We start from the raw sequence: 17,966 nt of genomic DNA, 5'->3' as shown, positions 1-17,966 counted from the left end.
CAGTCTACAACGAAGCACCGTAGAAATGTGACCCTGTTTTGATTAAAGCCAATAATGTGCTCCTCCAGACTGCACTTTGAGCCGGTAAATATGGTGCTTGTCACCACCTATCGCAAGTAAAATGCAAAACAGCATTGATGTCGTGTTTGTGTTGTGTCGCGCAGCGTGCATTTATGTAAACCCCGGAGTTCCGTAGCAAGTTTACTATATGTGGACATAACTTCAGTGGTATCAAACTGCCGATGCAAGGGACCAGTTTTGCGAAGCAGGATCGTTATTATAAGTCTATTTCGGTTATACGGAATGTATACATTAATGCTGTTTTAAGAGGTCTATCGTAAAGGACATTTTGTCGCTTTAAATCCGTACTAGCGCAATATTTTGTCGTTTATCACAGCGGTAGCTGTGATAAACGATGCTCATGTACAAAAAAGCCTCACTCTATGGCAGAGGCACCATTCTCCCACCCCCATCGTTCCTCACACATGCTCGTTAACTGCGGCGAGGTTATCTCTCACTCCCTTCCCTACCACCCTGTAGTGCGCCATTGTTAAAAAAAAAAAAAAACACAGGATCACGGGGAGAATGTTCCCTGCCCCCCCCCATCACTCTTGCTATGTCCAGATACCCTCCGGCAACACTCTCCCCGCCCCTCCGGCAGCTGCTATTGCGAAATACCCATGTGGTTGTGCTGTGCGGACACGCTCGCTCACTGCCCCACTACCGCCGCGCAGCTTCCGTTCTCACGTGCTCCCCGCGCCTCTACAGAAATGCTTGCACGTATAATTTCGCTTCTTGCGCCGCAGGCGCGGTCCCCCCCCCGTGCTAAAAGAAAGTTTTAGCAAGAAAAAAACGTGTCTCCGTGTCTTTCTTTAACATTGACAACATCTCGCACAATCATTCGACTAAAGCGCGCATCTCCTCACACGTGTCTCCTACATCAATTCCACTGAAAGCGAAGAACCCTTGCAAACATCATACAGCATACTGTCTGGAGGCAAATCTCCTTCAACGTGCCTTTCCACGATGCAGCGGCTGCCGCTGTCGATTCCAGCACACTTTGTGTGGTCGTTTGCAATTTTTTTTTTCTCGTTAGTATGAAACTAGTGCAGTACTGTGTGGTTGGTTGTTCTTCCAAGTCATGCATGTTCTGTAGCATCATTTGGGCATGCCAGTCGGCTGCTGTGTTCTCAACTTTGGTGTTTTTGTGCATCGGTGCTTTTGCTCGCTTTTCTCTCTTCAGAACTTTGACTTCAACGCTCTAGAAGAATCCACGGAGTACGACGGAGGTTACTGTGCAAACACCCCCATTATCAGGTGCGTAGCAAAGTTCACATAACCTCCAACTCCAGCAACGTCGGGTTTTTTCGTTGTGTATTTAATTTTAGCACCTTTTTAGTCTTTTTTTTGTGGTGGGTGATAATGAGAATTTTATTTTTTCGGTAAATACCGATAAACCCCGAAAAGTAATTCCCGGGTGGATTCGATCGAACAGAGATAAAACCGAAAAACCTCATATTTGAGCTCTCCTCAAGTAAGAGGTACCCAAGCTTCGGGGGAACCTAATCTTCATTCTTTGTATACTCAAAAGAGAGCTCCCAGGGGTGGTTTTGCTGCTCCATTTGCACCATTTCAAGAGATCCCTACTTGCCCGTGCCTTGCTGCACCCAATGGGAAAAGCCGTTAAAAAGTGTGCCAGACCGTTTATCCGTGTACAGGTTGGTTTTTGGGAGGGTTTGGAAGTCAAATAATTAATTAAATTTTGATCATTAACTTTTTAATTAGTGAAAGCAGACATGGTTCCAATTAGAAACTTGCTGAGCATCATTGAAATCCACTAAATCAGTAATTTTTTAACGTAGTAATAATGTGGAAATTTCTTTTTTTTTCTTTTTTGCATAATTTAGACACTTTTCAGAAAAAAACACTGAAAAGGAAAATTTTTAAACACCCTAGAAAAATTAAAAACCATAATAAATTTTCCGCAAAAAAAAACATTTTTATGGCCCTAGACTTGTTTTAGATGAAAGCTTTCAAAACGTGCGTGCAAAAAAATGGTACATAACGTCGCCATATGTGCACGCCAAAGGCAGCGTTCTCACTGACTACATCTCCTTACCTCTCAGCGGTCCTCCTTTCCACTTTTCTCGCGCATGTAATTTCGCAACGCGGAGTAGAGGTAAGGAGAGGATGCTGGCCTTGGCGTCTTAAAGTGCATGCATTTGAAAGCTGTAAAGTAAAACGAGTCTAGCGCCGTAAATAATATTACAAAAATATTTTTTTTGCAGCAGATCCTTTTGTAATATTTGTGATTTTTCCAAGTCATTTAATAACAATGATTTTTTTTTTTCTTATCAATGTTTTTTAAGTGATAAATTTAGACATCACCAAAATTAAAAAAAAAAAAAAGAAATGGAGTAGGCATAGGTTTATGTGGCCCGAATACGCCTTTGGTCGTGCTTACCGAGCCATGTCATAAACTTGGGCGTTTCATCAGCACCAAAAGTGACGCCAATAGCCGACAGTCCGCACGCAAACTAAGGAAGGTGGTGACGCTGTTCATCAATGCGGGGGAATGTGGCTTACCGAAAGTGCGAAGGCACTTTGGGAAGCTGTCTTCTGCCATCTCGTCGGGTCAAACGGGTGACCGTCCCCACTCTTTTTGCGACCATCTCCGTCCGTCGCGCAAGTGCTCGCTCGGCGTCGTCCGGCAAACGAGACGCCTCTTCATGGAGCGTCTGGCGGGGGCTGCGCAGGCACTTCTGGGAGCTGGTACACGAGTTCAGTCAGGAGCAGAAGCGCAAGCTGCTCCAGTTCGCCACGGGGAGCGACCGCGTCCCCGTCGGGGGCCTCTCCAAGCTCAAGCTGGTCGTCGCGCGCCACGGCACCGACTCCGACAGGTACGCACGGGGTCGTCGAGGCGGTGCGTGGCGGACGGCTTTCTGATCGTAACCGTGCACTTTTCCCGCAGGGCGAGTGAGCCTCGGCATGCGCTAGCCATGCTTGCTTCTTTCGTGTAAAAGATTCGAGGCGTGTCGGGAGTGCACGGCGCCATCTGTCGGGTAGTCGTGGAGCTGCGTACAACTAGACCGAAGGGGTTTTTTTTTTGCAGAGTTTGCGAGGTCAAATCTACACGCTCTCTGTGACGAGTGGTCGCTCATAACTAGGGTTCCTTTTTTTTTCTGATAAATTCATTAAAATCCGAAAAACGCTCGCTGGTAAAATTTTTTGCAGTTCGGGTTTATCCAAAACTCTAAATTTCAAAGTAACGATGGCAAAATAAAATAGGCAGTATTTTATGAATAAAGAGTGTCAGAGCAAACTTCTGGCAAAAAGCAATTCATTTTTTTTTTTTTTTTAAATTTTGGGCTATTGTTAAAAGTTTCTTGTTTATTCCGTCAAGGTTCGTCGAGTACGATGGGCCAATGTACTTTTGAGCCTTGACGAAGGCCGCTGGTCCAGTTTCCAGTTTGGACCATACTGTTTGCGCTTAGAGGGAGGAGGTGTTGTTTTTGTGAAACAGTGAATTTCATAGGGTGGGTTGGGCAGCTGAAGGTTGTGTGCTTGTTGGGCTATTTCAAGGTACTGAAGTTTATTGAAGCAACACTTGCTTTCAAGCAGCTTTGAACACATTAAAAACATGGCGGGACAACCAAAATTTTGAAATTTGTTTGAATTAACCGGAAGTATGAAATATGTGAGTGAATTATTGCGTGCCTACTGTAGTACTCTTGTTTGCACGGGTGCTTTCAAGTGCCCGGACGTACATGAAAAATGAGAAAATGAGCACTTTGTCCAGACGAGTGTTGAAAAACAAATTCATCTTGGAGTGGAGTGGCGCGTAGTCAACACCGTAAGCAAGACGAAAATGCGTGCAGTGAAGCTCGGCACTGCCTCCGTCGCGCCGCTTCTGTTGCCGCTATGCCATGCATGCTCGGTTTTGGGTCCAGATATTTTGCTAATGTGCAGCCTTGTGTCTAGATGGTGCTTCTTGACTACGTTGCTGCATACAGGCTTTTTACGCAGCAACGTGGTGCGAGCAACCGGACGCGACGCCTCGTCTTTTTCCTGGGACCTGTGTTTGAAGTTTTTATTTTCGATGCAAGGAAGGTGAAAAGGTAGACGGGTCGAGGAATGCGGACAGCAGCCGAATGTGGCTGGAAGCATTTCAGCGTGGAGAAAATCCAGCCAATTAGAATATCTGGCTGAAAGCAGTGTCTGCTGTGCTTGTACAATGCTGTAAAACTACTCTTCGTCGTTTGCGCAAAAGCCGCCACCGAACGACACACTTTGCCACCACTATGGAATACAACAATTCCCCTTCGAAAACTGTTGCACAAGCTGTGTGAAGTGCTATCAATGGTATAGACGTGCGGGCGTATCACTGTGCTAAGCTTTGTTTGCGCGAAAACACGCCGAAAGAGCACCTTAAGGTGCGCGCTCGAGTCCATGCCTCTCACATGCGCCGCGTACAACTAAAGTGTAAACGTTTGCATATTCGTCGCCGTTGTCCAATCAGTGAAGACGGTTGCCTCCGAGCACATATGCAATCACAAAGGCTAGGCAACAACAATTGTACGAAGCAAACAAATAAAAAATTATCCTTTATCGACAAACACAAGATACCCCGAGAAAGACACTGCCATTTGGAGGGCCTGCGTGACTGCTTTTTTTGGCGGCGATGGCGACCGAAACGCAAGCTTTCTTCTCCGTGTGAATGCGCCTTAATTGTTTGGACCTGAAACCGAGAATAACATGCGGCGCAATAATGGTTTCAACCGTTGCCTTTGCCGCAGCATTCCTTTCCTCTACACCGGTCACTTGCGGGCAACGATTTCTGTGAAACCGATAACTTCTCACGTAGAAAATTCGTGATACTAGTCATTTTTGCTTCTTGGGGTGGCGAAATCGCTTCGTCAAACAGAAATATTTGTTAAACGGGAATTTGTTTTAGTGCTCAGAGAAGCAAATTGAATACGTGGAAGATTGGCCAGGACTTTATCTGACTTCGCTAAACGGTTGTTTTCGTGGTTGAGGCGTCGGGTATAAAGGCGTCTGACGGAGCCCAGAACACTCGGGCTTTGCTGTTCCTTGCGTCTCGAAATGTCTTGTGCTGCATCAAAAAGCAGGCACGGTCCTCGCGGTTGTCGAAGAAGCCTGTCGCCCCCGTGCGGGAAGTATCTTTTTCGATGCTTCCCGCACGGGGGCGACAGGCTTCTGCGGTGGTGCGGCCAGTGCCTGAAACACCGTTTTAACTTCGAGACGCGACACGGCATGACGCCACCTTCGCGTAAGACCCAATGCGTATCCGCGCAAACGTTGACGCGTCGGCTTTGTTCGAAGGACGATTGGGGTCGACGGGCTTATTCGCGTTCGTGTGAACGGGGGTGCTAACGTTCCCGAAGGACGGAAAAGCGTTTCGTGCAACGTCGGATCGAGCTTCGATAACTGGCAACATTGACTTTAAGCACCAAAATGGCACAAGTGTAGTTACTCTAAACCGAATTCTGGCTAGCTCCTTGCGGCTCTTTCAGGGACCCAGGTGCGGCTCGTGGCTCCGTGGTAAGCCTACCCCTACCCCCCCCAACAAGGTCAGAAGGAAAGGAAGACATATAGAAAAAAATGCAGCTTGTGTTTTGTCAGCTTCATGTCATAGTATGCACGTCAGACGTGGCCCTCGTTTCACGAACGGGGACTCGCGACGAAGAAACCTATAAAGTAAAGTTTATCGTGGCCGCCAACTGAAAAAAAATTAAAGGAAAAGTGCCACACCTCATTTTTATTGCGACTCTTCACTTGGAATGCTTCCTTTTTATGGCTCTATGAATTCGTCTGCGTGACCGCTCGTGCTCTAGAGCGTGGCCTTCTCGTCTGCTTCGGGCACGGCGACCAAGCTCGGCGGGATTGCTCTCCTCCAGGTTGCCGACGGCCCACACCTGCTTCAACGTGCTGCTCCTGCCCGAATACTCGTCCAAGGAGAAGCTCGAGGACCGACTGCTGAAGGCCATCAACTATTCCAAGGGCTTCGGCATGTTTTGATGCTCGGCGCAGCCGTCCTACTTGTACCGCCCCACTCCACCCTCCCGCATACTTCTCCGTCGTGTCCGGGGACACCGAGCGAGGGTCGTTGCTCCGGGGCTTGTGTTGGCGGCACCACCCAGAAGCTGCGTTGCGAGAATCTGGAGCAAAACTCTTCGCTTCCGCCGCGAACGAAACGGAGTTGGAAAAGGTTTTTTACGGGCTTGGCCGTTATTGTTTCCGTTGAGTTGCATTTCGATTTTCCCAGAGTTATTAGGGCCAAATTGGGTGCGTGCTAAGATAACCGACGCTTAAAGTGGCACTACAGTGGTTTCTGAGATACTCTTGGTGATAATGCAATGTACGTACGTGTGATCTCCCTTTTCAATACTGAATCAAAGATCACAATGTGCCCGTTCCTTTTTTTGCGATTCGGCGCAAAAGTTGGAGGATGTCGTTGGACGTGCGACAGCTAATTGCGAGTGATCGCTATTGCGCGCGAATAGCACACATTTGGAAATCGTTTTGCCATTGGACGGCCCCCATGCCGCGTGGGAACCGATCGCTCGCCATTGGCTGTTGCACATACTATGGTGCCCTTCGATTTCTGCGCCGCATTGCAGAAAAATGGACTAGTCACGACCTTTGATTTCACCTTTTAGGGGGGACGTGGGCCTAAATTTTAAATTTTTTTGAAAAAATTCATTTTTTAATTTTGAAGTTTTCAGTTTTAGAAACTAATTATACACCCTTGCACTAAATTCGATAACCATATGCCAAATAGTTACGTAGATATAAAATATTTTCCACACATTGTGAGGCAGTAACAAAGTAAAGGAGTTCAATGTTTGAATGCATTTTTCTCAGTTCCACTTTTTGCTGCAAATTTCATACAAAGGAATCTTTTGTTCGAAGGTGAAAGTATTCTTATACAGCAATCAAGATGTTTCTGAACTTAAATTTACTTAGGAATCGGGCTATCTACTTTATTTTGTTATACGTTGAAGTCCTCAGCGATAAAAAACCAAGTTTTCAAAAATTGACGGAGGACAGATATGCATCTCATAGTTTGAGGTAATAACTCTTCCTGAAATATTTACATTTAAGTTATTAACACTAGGTAGCCCGAGGTCCCATATCCCCTACTTTATATTCAAGCAGTCAAAATGATGCTTAATAGCTTGATTTGCATATCATGGATTCCTTAATGAAAAGTGACACATCATCTTATGCAGGTATGTAAATTTGTCCTAGAGAGCTGAAAGTTTGCACAGTACACCTACATCTGAAGCTAAACCTGCCCTGCAAATTTCATTCCAATTACTTGAGTAGGTCAAAAGTTTGACCTCTAGCCAGTGTCCCTCTAGCCAGTGTCCCCCCTTAGAAGGAAAATCGGACGCATATCAATATCTCGGGTTTTTTTTATAATGCTTTCAGCCCTTGGATTGTGTTATGACCGTAAATAGACGGTCTCAGAAACCACTTTAGTGCCCCTTTAAAATAAGGAAGCTTTGGCAGTTGTCATTTTGTTGTTTTTGTCTGACGTGGCGGAGGCAACATTTCGTTGTCCCTCTGATGTTTGTTTGCAAGCTACGGCCAGAGAAAAGTGAAAAATGCTACTTTTTGGGCTCAAATGCCAGGCACTTTGCAGTGCATTTTTGTGCGGCCTCAATTTCTTCCACTGGTCTCGTTGTTTTTAGCGAAACCCTAGGAGGAAAGGATTCTCTGTGTAACAAATTTTTTTTTTTGCCCCTATATATATATATTTTTTTTTTTTTATGCCAGTCATTTTAGGAGGCAGCGAAACTGTGAAAGAAGGTGCTTACCAAGTCTCGAAAGTGTACCTTCTTTATTCGTCTCGTGGCAGCGTCTGCTGCGGAAGCGACGGTAGAGTGTCTGGGGTAAGGGGTTATGGAGGGCGTGCTGCAACCCTCGGGGGCTCCCTCTGTCTGTGCATACGGATATCTTGTAAATACGGGAACCTTCCTGTTGCAGCGGGAGCTTCACGGTGTTCTTTTGTATATGTTCTTGTCGTTCGATGGCCGGTCCAAGTCGGTTTTGTGCGGGCCGTTTCCTTTTATATCCCGAGACGAGGCAACCGAGGGATGTGCAGAAAGGTAAAAGTAACGAGAGAGAGAAAAAAAAAAAAAAGGAAATTGCTGTGTCCGTTGTGCGAAGGAGGAACCCAATTTTTCGCAACAATTGTGATGAACAAAATGAGCGACGCATCGAGGAGCTGGCATCGCGGTGCGCCTCGGGTACGTCGAAAATTTTGTGCGAAATTCGTTTAGGATCAAAATGTAGAGTTTTCGGAATTATAGGGAAGCTTTGTGTAAAGGCGGGGTTTAGCAAAATAAATGTGCAAACGTTTTTGTTTTTGCGATGCGAATCATGCTTGAGGGTATCGGGAGTTGTGGGGTGTGGGGTAGGGAGGGGGCGGGGGGTGGCGGGTTGCGCACACGCGAATATACAGAAATGGTTTGTAATATTGAGACTAGTAACTCGGACAACTTCCTGTTGTAGCGATTACCAGACATATAATGGTATGAAGATTGTACTGCCTGCTTGTTGCCACAGTCCTTAGATTACCTGGTCTGGAATCTTTCCGTTACGCTATGGGAAAGTTTTCTAGGGACAAATGAAAGCCCCGGAAGTGCGCTGCCGACGTCGGAAGTCGACCAGTCGGATCGCTCGGAGAACCTGATGGACGAACGTGGCTTCGGAGGAGCCACCGGGGAGAAAAGCGCTGGATGCGTGTGCTCTTTCGTAAAAAAAACCCCGCCGTGTCGAAAAGGTGGACGATTGGAAATGGCCATCTATACTGGAGACGTAGGAGTCATTGTTTCCGAGTGATTGAAAAGTGCACATTAAGGATGCTACATATCCTCTAAAGTTATTATCAATAATTTTCGAGACAATTTTTGTTTTCCTTTTTGAAACTTTTATTTGTTTCGACGCCACTTGTGGTGACACAGTTTACCATGGGGGAAACCACCGAAGCTTCCAGATCAGAAAGCAGTCTATCTAATGACCGTGTTATTACAGGGGTGGGGTGGGGGGAGGGGAATGATGGCTCGGAATCTTCGTCATCGTCCCAATCATCCTGGCCTTGCGGTGATACAAGTCTGGCAGCTCCAGCCTTTCTGTACTACACCTTAGGTATGGTGTCTGAAACACGTCTCCAACTGGTGTGCCTACCACGTCCTAAAAAGTCATCCCTCAATTTCCGCCTAATGACGTCAAAGTGCTGCTTTGTCACCGGCATCTTCCCGGGCTGTGTCACGGCAGCGGACATGGCAGACGTCTCTTCTGTTGTGGGTTGCTCTCCAGCTGCACAGTCACGGAGTCTTCGGCAGCCGGAAGTCGGGACGCCCCGACGACGGCGACACTCGCATTCCCCCGTGCTTTTTTTTTTTTCCAGAGCTTTGACACTTAATTACCAGGATCGCGACATCTGACTGTGTGACACTCCAGCCTTTGTGACGTCGTTCGTTGCCGTTGCGGGACCGGTCTCGATGCACCGTGCAATACGACACTAAACGCACCGGACGAAGACTGGGTCCGGGCACTGTAACCTAAGACCTGAGAGCCATCCTCGAGAAGAGGCCATCTTTTCTTCGAAGCAGTTCCCTGGGGGTGCCTTGCTCAGCCACTTTTCCAGCATTCATCAGTAGGATTCTGCATGAGAAAAGTCGGCTATTAAAGCATAGCACTGCATCTAATGTATGCCACATACTAGGTGCATACCATATTGATTTGCACTTTATTATTTCGTAGGCACGTGCGAATAGTAAATTTTGAGTTGGAAGTGGATAGTGGGTTTGGCCAAATATTTTCTAATTCAATAGTTTCTCTGTCTTCCACTGCCGTGCTCCGTGCTTAAACAAAAATTCGACTGAACTCGTGAAGGTTGTCCACTTCTAAGCTCGGTCGATCTTCATATGTAGGTAACTATATGAACCAGTGACTGATTCGAAGGGGGGGGGGACTTGATTTGAGCCCCACCCAAGGCATATGAACCCCCCTCCCCTCCCACCCCCCGGTGATGCTGTGCAGACTGCACACAACAGAACCTGGAACGAGACTTTGATGAATTCTAAACATTCTTATCCGAGCTCAGAAAATTCATACTTTCAAAGTTCGTAATTTGAACACTTTACAGTCAATCCTCCGAGCTGTTTGTCCAAACCATGTATAGGTGTATTTTCCTGCGACTTGCCAATTAAGATTATAAGCAGGGGCCCCCAAGCGTCAAGGTGCACCTGCATCCCCGTGACAGCGCAGCATCGAAAAAGACGACAAGCCTGTTTCTATTTAACAATGGACCTTTTCCGAGAAGCATTTTGCGCACGCGCGAGCGCCGGATGCCAAGCGGCGGAAGTCGGAACGAAAAATCGAGGAAATTCGGAAGGAGGCTGTATATCGGCGAGTAGAACACGTAACTGCAGCATATATGTATAATTGTGTTACACAAAAAACGAATGTCGACGGAAAGGAAAACACGACGTTTGGGTGGACGCCACGGATGCCCCTCTTTCAAGTCGCGTTGGGCAGGCGCCGCTGCTCAGAGAGCGAAGAAACTGGTAGCGTAGCTCCTATTATCGATTGGTAGCGCAGGTAGGTCACTTCCTCGATTTTTAGTTTGTGCAGCCACTGCCTGGTGCCGTCGGTATGTGGAAAAGGTCCATTGGCTTTAGAGTAGCGACGACCTTCACCGTTGTCCTCGAAGGGCTTCACCCGACCTGAAGGGATTAAATGTCACCATCTTCAAACAGAAAAAAGGATGTAGAAAATAAGCAGATTTGAGCACGACAGAAATAGGAAACCCTTTGGAAGGCGTCTGGGCGATTGATCTTTGAGGGTCATTACTTTCCTTCGGGCACCCTGTCCAGGCGAGCTGCCTCCAAGCTACCATTAGCACTTCAGAGTGGGAAAGGCAACGGGTTATCAACTTGGAAAACCTTTTGTTGCCATTCCCGAGAATTCAGTCGGAGAGGTAAAAAGAGAGCAGCTAGCGTTAATAGGAAGTTTTCGCAGACGGTTTTCGCCGTCCTGCAACGGTCTCCGCAACCCGCCACGATACCCGGAACTCTACAGTGAAGGCCATCGGCTTCGTTGCGGAGGGCTTAGCGGAGGGGGGAACGCAGTCTACAAAAACTCCCTATTGTGAACAATCTCAACATTATTGACTGTCACTCCGATCTCTTCGGGTCCCTGCATTGGGACACTGAAAAATTGGCTTAGACGAAGGTGCTCAAGCCTAGACCTTATGGCCACCCTGAATGGCAACAAGCAATTGAATTTGATTCCCAGGATTTGTGATTAGAGTTTGTTTCTGTATAGTGTCTGAGCCTACCAAGTCTTGCTTGCCCGTTTCTACCTTATCGGATACATCACGTGCAGCGCAGCGAAAATGGTAAGCCTTCTTATATTGCCCTTAACTAATTTAGTGCTTGTTTTTCTGGTTATATGTTGAAACAATAGAGTCAGGCTAGAAGTGTACTCGGGACATAATTTGATAAAATATTCTCGCTTCTTTTGTAGGCCAAGACCTTATTGTAGCACGCATTCTGGTGTAGAGCTTTTTGGCAAATGTTTCGTCACTTAATAGCCGACGCACAAATTTCTTGTGGCAGTCTGAAAATCTGAAATTTATTACGAGGATCCGAAAGAGATGTCTAATTGAACTCGACGCCAGTGATCAGAGGTTCTGTCGCACATGAGTAGGGTCGAGTCTTTTTGGTAAATAATGAAATAGCCGAAAATTAACTTCCAAACTAATTTTATCAAAATAAAAAAAAAAAAAAATTAAAAAAAAAGTGAATTTAAGATTTGTAGGAAGAAAACCCGTACTACAGCTTTATTTTGTTTTGAACGGGAGCACCGCCCACACTAAACTGTCCAAGAGGCTGCTGCTCGTATCGGTACTGGATTCACGCATGCTCCATTGGAGGTAGGAGAATCTTATGCCCTTCGTTAACACAAGTCCCGATAAACTCCGATTGTTTTCTCGAGTCGGCCTGGACAACCTCCAGAGCGCCGTCTAGCTAGAGCTTTCATTGCTTCGAGCGCGTCTCCACGCATTGGTGCTGCTTAGCTCATAGGTTTGGTAGGGTTTCGTGTTCTCGGTGTTTATTTTTGTTGAAATTCGTGGACGCTTTTTCAGGGTTCACTTTTTCTCGCAGATTCGGTGTTCTTTGGTGACAAATTTTAGTGTTGGCCAAAAAATGGGGTTTGTCGGATATTATGTCGAAGAAAAGGGGGCATGTGGCTTCCCAACCTCCGCAGAATGTTCGCGTGACCAAAATAATCGAAAAACTTCTCCGTACCGAGGAAAAAAAGAAACGAGAAGTTGGGAAGCAAAAACCAGCCTCGCGGACAGTTCATTTCAGGCAGTGTTTTGTGCCAAACTAGTACTAGATGAAATTTTTTTTTAGCAATGTTTTTTTTTTTTTTTTTTATTCAAGGATAGATTTCGATAAAACTGATTCGGGGGTTAATTCTCGTGGTTTATCTGGATTTACCAAAAAACAGTGCTAAATCGGAGTCTGCGGTCATGCGAAGCGAGCAGAGTTAAATCAACGCTCCATTATCTCGCACTTCGAAGCGGGAGATATCGCAATCGCGTCTTGAATTGCGGCACTTCGTGTCGCTGAGGAGAAAAGACCTGTCTCTGCTATTTATACGTGCGTTCAGGCAAAGATCAAACACGCAATGATGTGTGCTGCGGCTGTTCCCTCTCTGTACCCCCTTTCCATGGGGGAGGCTCCTCTGGATCCGCCCCCGATGTGAACTATAGCGTGTATACGACAGGTTTGTCGCAGCTATCCTAATCGAGAGGATTTATAAATGTAATTGCTATATTCAAATACTGATTCGCCTATTTCGAATGCGACAACAAAATAAATGGAGCAGTCCTGCGTTCATCCACAGTATAGTACGTTACGGCAAGGTCGTTGGGCACTGTGTTTGCGCTTCATGGGGTTTGTGAACAAAAGCGTATGGAATAAAATAGACATCAGACCATTTTGTTTCGAAGGCTTTTGTTTCTTTTTTTTATCCAGAGTGTGTGAATGCGCGCCTCTTGGCACGAGCTCTTGGCATTCAAGTGCCACAAAGGCATTTTGGCATCTGCTATTTCTTTTTTTCTTAACCCAGGTTTGATTCCCACAGGCAGCGGGCAATCTTTTTCAAATGCCCTACGTCGCCAACTACAACATCAACAGCAACTTCTACAACTACAACATGAACAACTACAACGTCAACAACGGACGTTGTTTCCAGTGGTTGGAAGAGCTTATAACAACCGTTGCTTTAAAGGGACACTGACATTCCCAAAATTTCTTTTTCCATTTTTTGCCAGACGCTTCATTATGGTGTCGGAGGACTGCCCAATTAATATTTTGCAACGGAGTAGCGTACTTTTTAATAAAGCCAAAAGACGCAACTGCTCGAAACCGAAACCCGACGGAGGTCGGAGAAGTGGAGAGAAGAGAGTGAGTGGCGGAAGTCACGTGACTACACCCGACCGTGCGTTTTTTTTTTTTTTTTTTTTTTTTTTTCTCTCTTCTCCGTAGCAGACGACACGACATGCGGCGTACGGGACCCAGCTGTTCGCTTTTGCAGTTATGATTGTTCCGCTCGTTGTTCTGAACTCCAAGATGAGTTGTTTTGTACATTGAGGAGTTGGAGATGAGTATTGAGTGCCCGTGGTGAATTTCCATGATCGGCTCCGAAAAGAATACACCCAAGATGTTGCGTGAAGAGCTGGCTCACATGTCCTGCATCCGAAAAAAAAGGCATTGTGCGGCAGAGTTTCCGAAAGATCAACGGGATCGGGACCAATGGCTGGCTGCAATTCCTGTAGAACATTTACCGGCACCTCGGAAAGCGGACGCTACCTGATTTATATGCTCCTTGCATTTTGTGGAAAGTGATTACATTGAGTTCGCAAGTGTCAAAAAGGAAATCCCATACCATTTAACTCAGCGAAGTGTCGTCCACAACATTTGTTTTTTTTTTTTTTTCTTCCATGATAATTGTAAAAAAAAAAAAAAAAATGTGTAAACATCGGAAAATGTTTGAAAAAAAAAAATTCACGGGGGATCGATCCCGGTCCTACCGAGTATGAAGCGGACGTCTTTTTTACTGAGCTACTGTGGCACTTTTTTTTTTTTTCTTTATTGCATGGAAGCACAGACGGTGGGCACATAGATCATAGTTACAGTTTTGAAACGAGAATGCACTGAGATTATACAAGCTTATTCAGATACATTTTCACCAGCACTTTTACAATTCAGACAAATTTGCATAGCTCTTCGGGTGCGCAGGACTGACTCGGCTGTATCAGAAATCAGGAAACAAAAGGCACTTTTCAAGTCGCCAGTACCATCTTGGCTTTTCCCCGAGTTCATCAAGGACACTTATTACGTGATTGCATGTTTCGATAAAATTTGATTTGGTAGTTCTTGGTGGTTCAGCGTTTCTGTCTATCATGCGAGTCTTCCAGAGACTATGCATACCAAGCAAAATAAAAAAATCTGAGGGAAATGTGTCTGGATCTTCCACAGGAAGAAAACGAATAGAGTATGCGTTGATATACAAGTCCTTTTTGATAGTCCTTTGAAGCATATCCCAGAAAAGGTATGCATCTGTGCAAAAAATAAAGCAATGCTCAATAGTCTCTGGCGTGTTGCATAAACGACAGTTGACCGACCACGGTACAAAAATTCCTTTGTCACGTAGCCATGGTTTTACGGGTAATGTGTTAGTATGAAGCTTAAAGAAAAATGTTTTTGCAGTCGGGGGAACGCGCATCCTGCGAACTCGTTTTAAAACATCTTGATCGGTACTGTTTGGATAGTGGCTGCGATATAAAGGGTCTGGAAATAGCGAATCTATTAGGTTATGGTAGAGCTCTTTTTCTGGAAACGGTGAATAAGTAATCCAAAGAAAAACGCACTTTCAAAAACTCAAAAGCTTCGACAACTTCTTTGAGAAAGCCAAAAGGTCGCGGCATTGCCACATGATCGGATGAAACAACGAGGTCAGGGAGGAGATCCATCAAGTGAGTTTGGAGAAAGGTCCTAATGAACGGGTGGGAAGACGTTCTGAGGAACATGAAACGTGAAACAATTATCCGTACAAATAAATGGGTTAAGCCTAGTCCTCCCGCTTCGATAGCCCGAAACAGATTGTCGCGCCGCATTGGCTCCCATGAAGAGTCCCATATGAAGGTCGCAAATATCCTATGGAAACGCTGAAGGTGTCCTCGGGCACAGTGAATAACCTGAAGCACGTACCACAGTTTTGCGACTAGGAAAATGTTACATGCAGTAGCACGGCCAAACACCTAAAGATGATTAGGCTTCAGCATGTCCGCTCTGCGCTTAAGTTTTTTGACACTTTCTGTCCAGTAGCGTGAGCTATTTCGAACACATTCTAGTGGCGCGCCAAGGTAAGTAGTTGGCACGCCAGACCACGCCATTCCTGCATAATCCGAGGGAGTTGTCCCCCAAGCCCCATACCAAAGTCCACAGCACTTGGAGGTGTTAACCAGCGCTCCAGCTGCCTTACAAAATTGCTGGGTTAATTGTAATGCAGCGTCGATACTTTGCTTATCAATACAGAGAAAAGCTACATCGTCGGCATAAGCCAGAACTTTCACTTCATGAGATAACAATTTATAACCTTTTACGTCTGTACTTTTCAGTATACTTAAACACAGAGGCTCCAAATATAATGCAAACAGAAGGGGAGACAAGGGACATCCTTGCTTTACAGATGAATGAAGGTGAATTGGTTTGGAAGGAGCCCCGTTTACTATTAATCTAGTTATTGCTTCGGAATAACATATTTTTATACCGTTAAAGGGATACTACAACGAAATTTCGGCGCTCATTTTTTGGTCTATTGGCCTCGAGATCGACCTAGAGGTGGCGTTACGGTCGCGCTATCATCATCATCAAAGCGGGGATAGGAGAACGGCCGCCCCATAGGCTCTCCACCAAGGAGGTTAGAAGTACTAGGAGGGGGCACGTTGCAATATTGGTGAAGCCTAGTCATAAAAAGTTTAAACGATTTTGTGCCCAGCGTGACTGCAGATCTGTCTGGTGATTGGTGCGCGTGACATGTCACGTGTGAGATGGATGGTTGATTGTAGAAGGACCCCTTCCAAGCTTGCGCGCGCTCCGTCCGGTAGGTTTTATCAGATCGAAGGCTAGACTGTGGTGTATTCTAGCACCCCATAGCAAGACCAATGCTAGCTACGGTCACGTGATGTGGTCACGTTGGCATGGTAAGTGAGGAGAGTAAGGAGGAAAATGAGAAAGAGGCGAGGCGTCAAGGGAGCATGGCTTGTGGAGGCTACGCGGCCGACGTCATGCCCTCTCCTACCCTTCTATCCTCCTTGTGGAAAGAGAAATCCAGGAGCAAGATGGCGGGAACTTAATGTTTCTACCTATGACTGGAATAATAAAAGTTGCGCACAGGCGAGCTAGTGGAAGTTAATCTCATTAATCTATTTTTTTTTTTTTTTTGTAATGCTATTCTCCGTTTTAGTTTAAATCGGGAGTAAATTTTCGTATCTATGATGCAATGAGACATATTTGACTATGACCGAGAAAGCAAAGGTAATTCAACAGTCAGTGCAATGCTCACAAAACCTATATGAAGGAAATTACCCGTGCCTTAATTTATGACTGGCTTAATTATCTCACAAGAGATAACCTGGCGGCAGCCAAAGAGCTGCTCCATGAATGAAACAGCACAAGCAAGGGTGGTCGCTGACTCAAATCTGGGACGAAGCTTTGAAGATGACGTAGTAAATCAGGCGAGCTGAAGTTAAATATTTCTAAAACCCAAGACGGAGGCTACAAAGGGGGGACAAAGACGTGACGTCTTGTGATTGTCCCCCCTTTGTAGCCTCCGCCTTAGGTTTTAGGGGCTTTAGAAATGTTTAACAAAGTTTTGCCTATCGAGCGCTATATGCTTTCCGCCACTCCCCGGCGTAGATTCTTGCGTTTATTTTGTCGCATACTATCGCTGGGAAAACAATTCTAGCGGAAAAAGATGCAGTACTGTTCGGTGCTTCAGTGAAGATCGAATCGGTGTTACCAGCGTGCGGCCCAAATTTATATAATCGCTTCTGTGGGTGCGTCGCCTGCTCTAGGCAGACGCTGGAAAGCATGGATCACCACGACTAATGCCTGTCTCCGGCTGAACTGGAATATTTATGTTAAATATTTGTTTCTTTTAAAATGAATGTATCGGTTCATCAACGTGGGAATAAAAAAAAAATAAATTCCAACCCAGATAACATAATACTGGTACTGTGAAATCGCAGTTTCTATGCTTTTTTTAACGTCTACCTTTTGCAGTAATATAAATATTTAGAATGAAGATAAGTTAGCGCTGTATTGGAAATTACCATGCTATTGAGTTCCTCTGCCCTTTTACTGTGCCATAGTGTGGGTAACTGTTTTGGAGTCTGAACAAATCTACTGCGTTGCAATGAGGAGAGAGTGTCTCTTGTTAAAATCTGCAAACTGCACGGTTAGCAGGACAACTGAAACAAGTGAAACAAACTGTTCTAATATATATGCCGTGACTGTAATAAACGAGTGTAACCGAGCAACGCAGCAATGTTCCTATTATTAAATGCTTTTCTCGGTAGTGTGGGTTCACCCGCTTCGATTTTCTTGATGAGGGCCGCGGATGTCAAGAGGCTTATACTATACATTTCTGGCTAAATAATCTTGCATTCAAACACGGTAGACTATGCAACCCAAACAAACGACGCGCATTACGACACAGACAGAATCGGCCGCAGTGATACTCTTTTACTGATGAGGGCTAGCGACCTTCACGATACTTTTCGATCACCCTCCGCCCTCACCTGACGTTAGTCGGGACGGGGCAGTTCAACGATTAACCTTTACATTAGAGTC

General features: G+C 45.6%; 2 protein-coding genes across 2 annotated transcripts in view; one reads left to right on the top strand and one right to left on the bottom strand.

Moving 5' to 3' along the window:
• LOC8034149 (ubiquitin-protein ligase E3A) overlaps window positions 1-8,388 on the top strand; it is a 45,729-nt gene extending 37,341 nt beyond the window's left edge. Inside the window, exons 15-17 of the mRNA XM_029995789.4 lie at window positions 1,244-1,317; window positions 2,757-2,900; window positions 5,919-8,388. Coding sequence (XP_029851649.2) covers window positions 1,244-1,317; window positions 2,757-2,900; window positions 5,919-6,039 — 339 coding nt within the window. The 3' untranslated portion in view covers window positions 6,040-8,388. The remainder of the gene's footprint in view (window positions 1-1,243; window positions 1,318-2,756; window positions 2,901-5,918) is intronic.
• A 552-nt stretch (window positions 8,389-8,940) lies between these two features.
• Window positions 8,941-17,966, bottom strand: part of LOC8037623 (multidrug resistance-associated protein 1) — a 106,822-nt gene continuing 97,796 nt past the window's right edge. Inside the window, exon 24 of the mRNA XM_040207238.3 lies at window positions 8,941-9,696. Within this exon, the coding sequence (XP_040063172.3) occupies window positions 9,594-9,696 (103 nt within the window). The 3' untranslated portion in view covers window positions 8,941-9,593. The remainder of the gene's footprint in view (window positions 9,697-17,966) is intronic.

This window comes from Ixodes scapularis, unplaced genomic scaffold (assembly GCF_016920785.2).
Source record: "Ixodes scapularis isolate PalLabHiFi unplaced genomic scaffold, ASM1692078v2 PGA_scaffold13__105_contigs__length_92229423, whole genome shotgun sequence".
Lineage (NCBI taxonomy): Eukaryota > Metazoa > Arthropoda > Arachnida > Ixodida > Ixodidae > Ixodes > Ixodes scapularis.
This window is presented reverse-complemented; position numbering and strand designations above follow the sequence as displayed.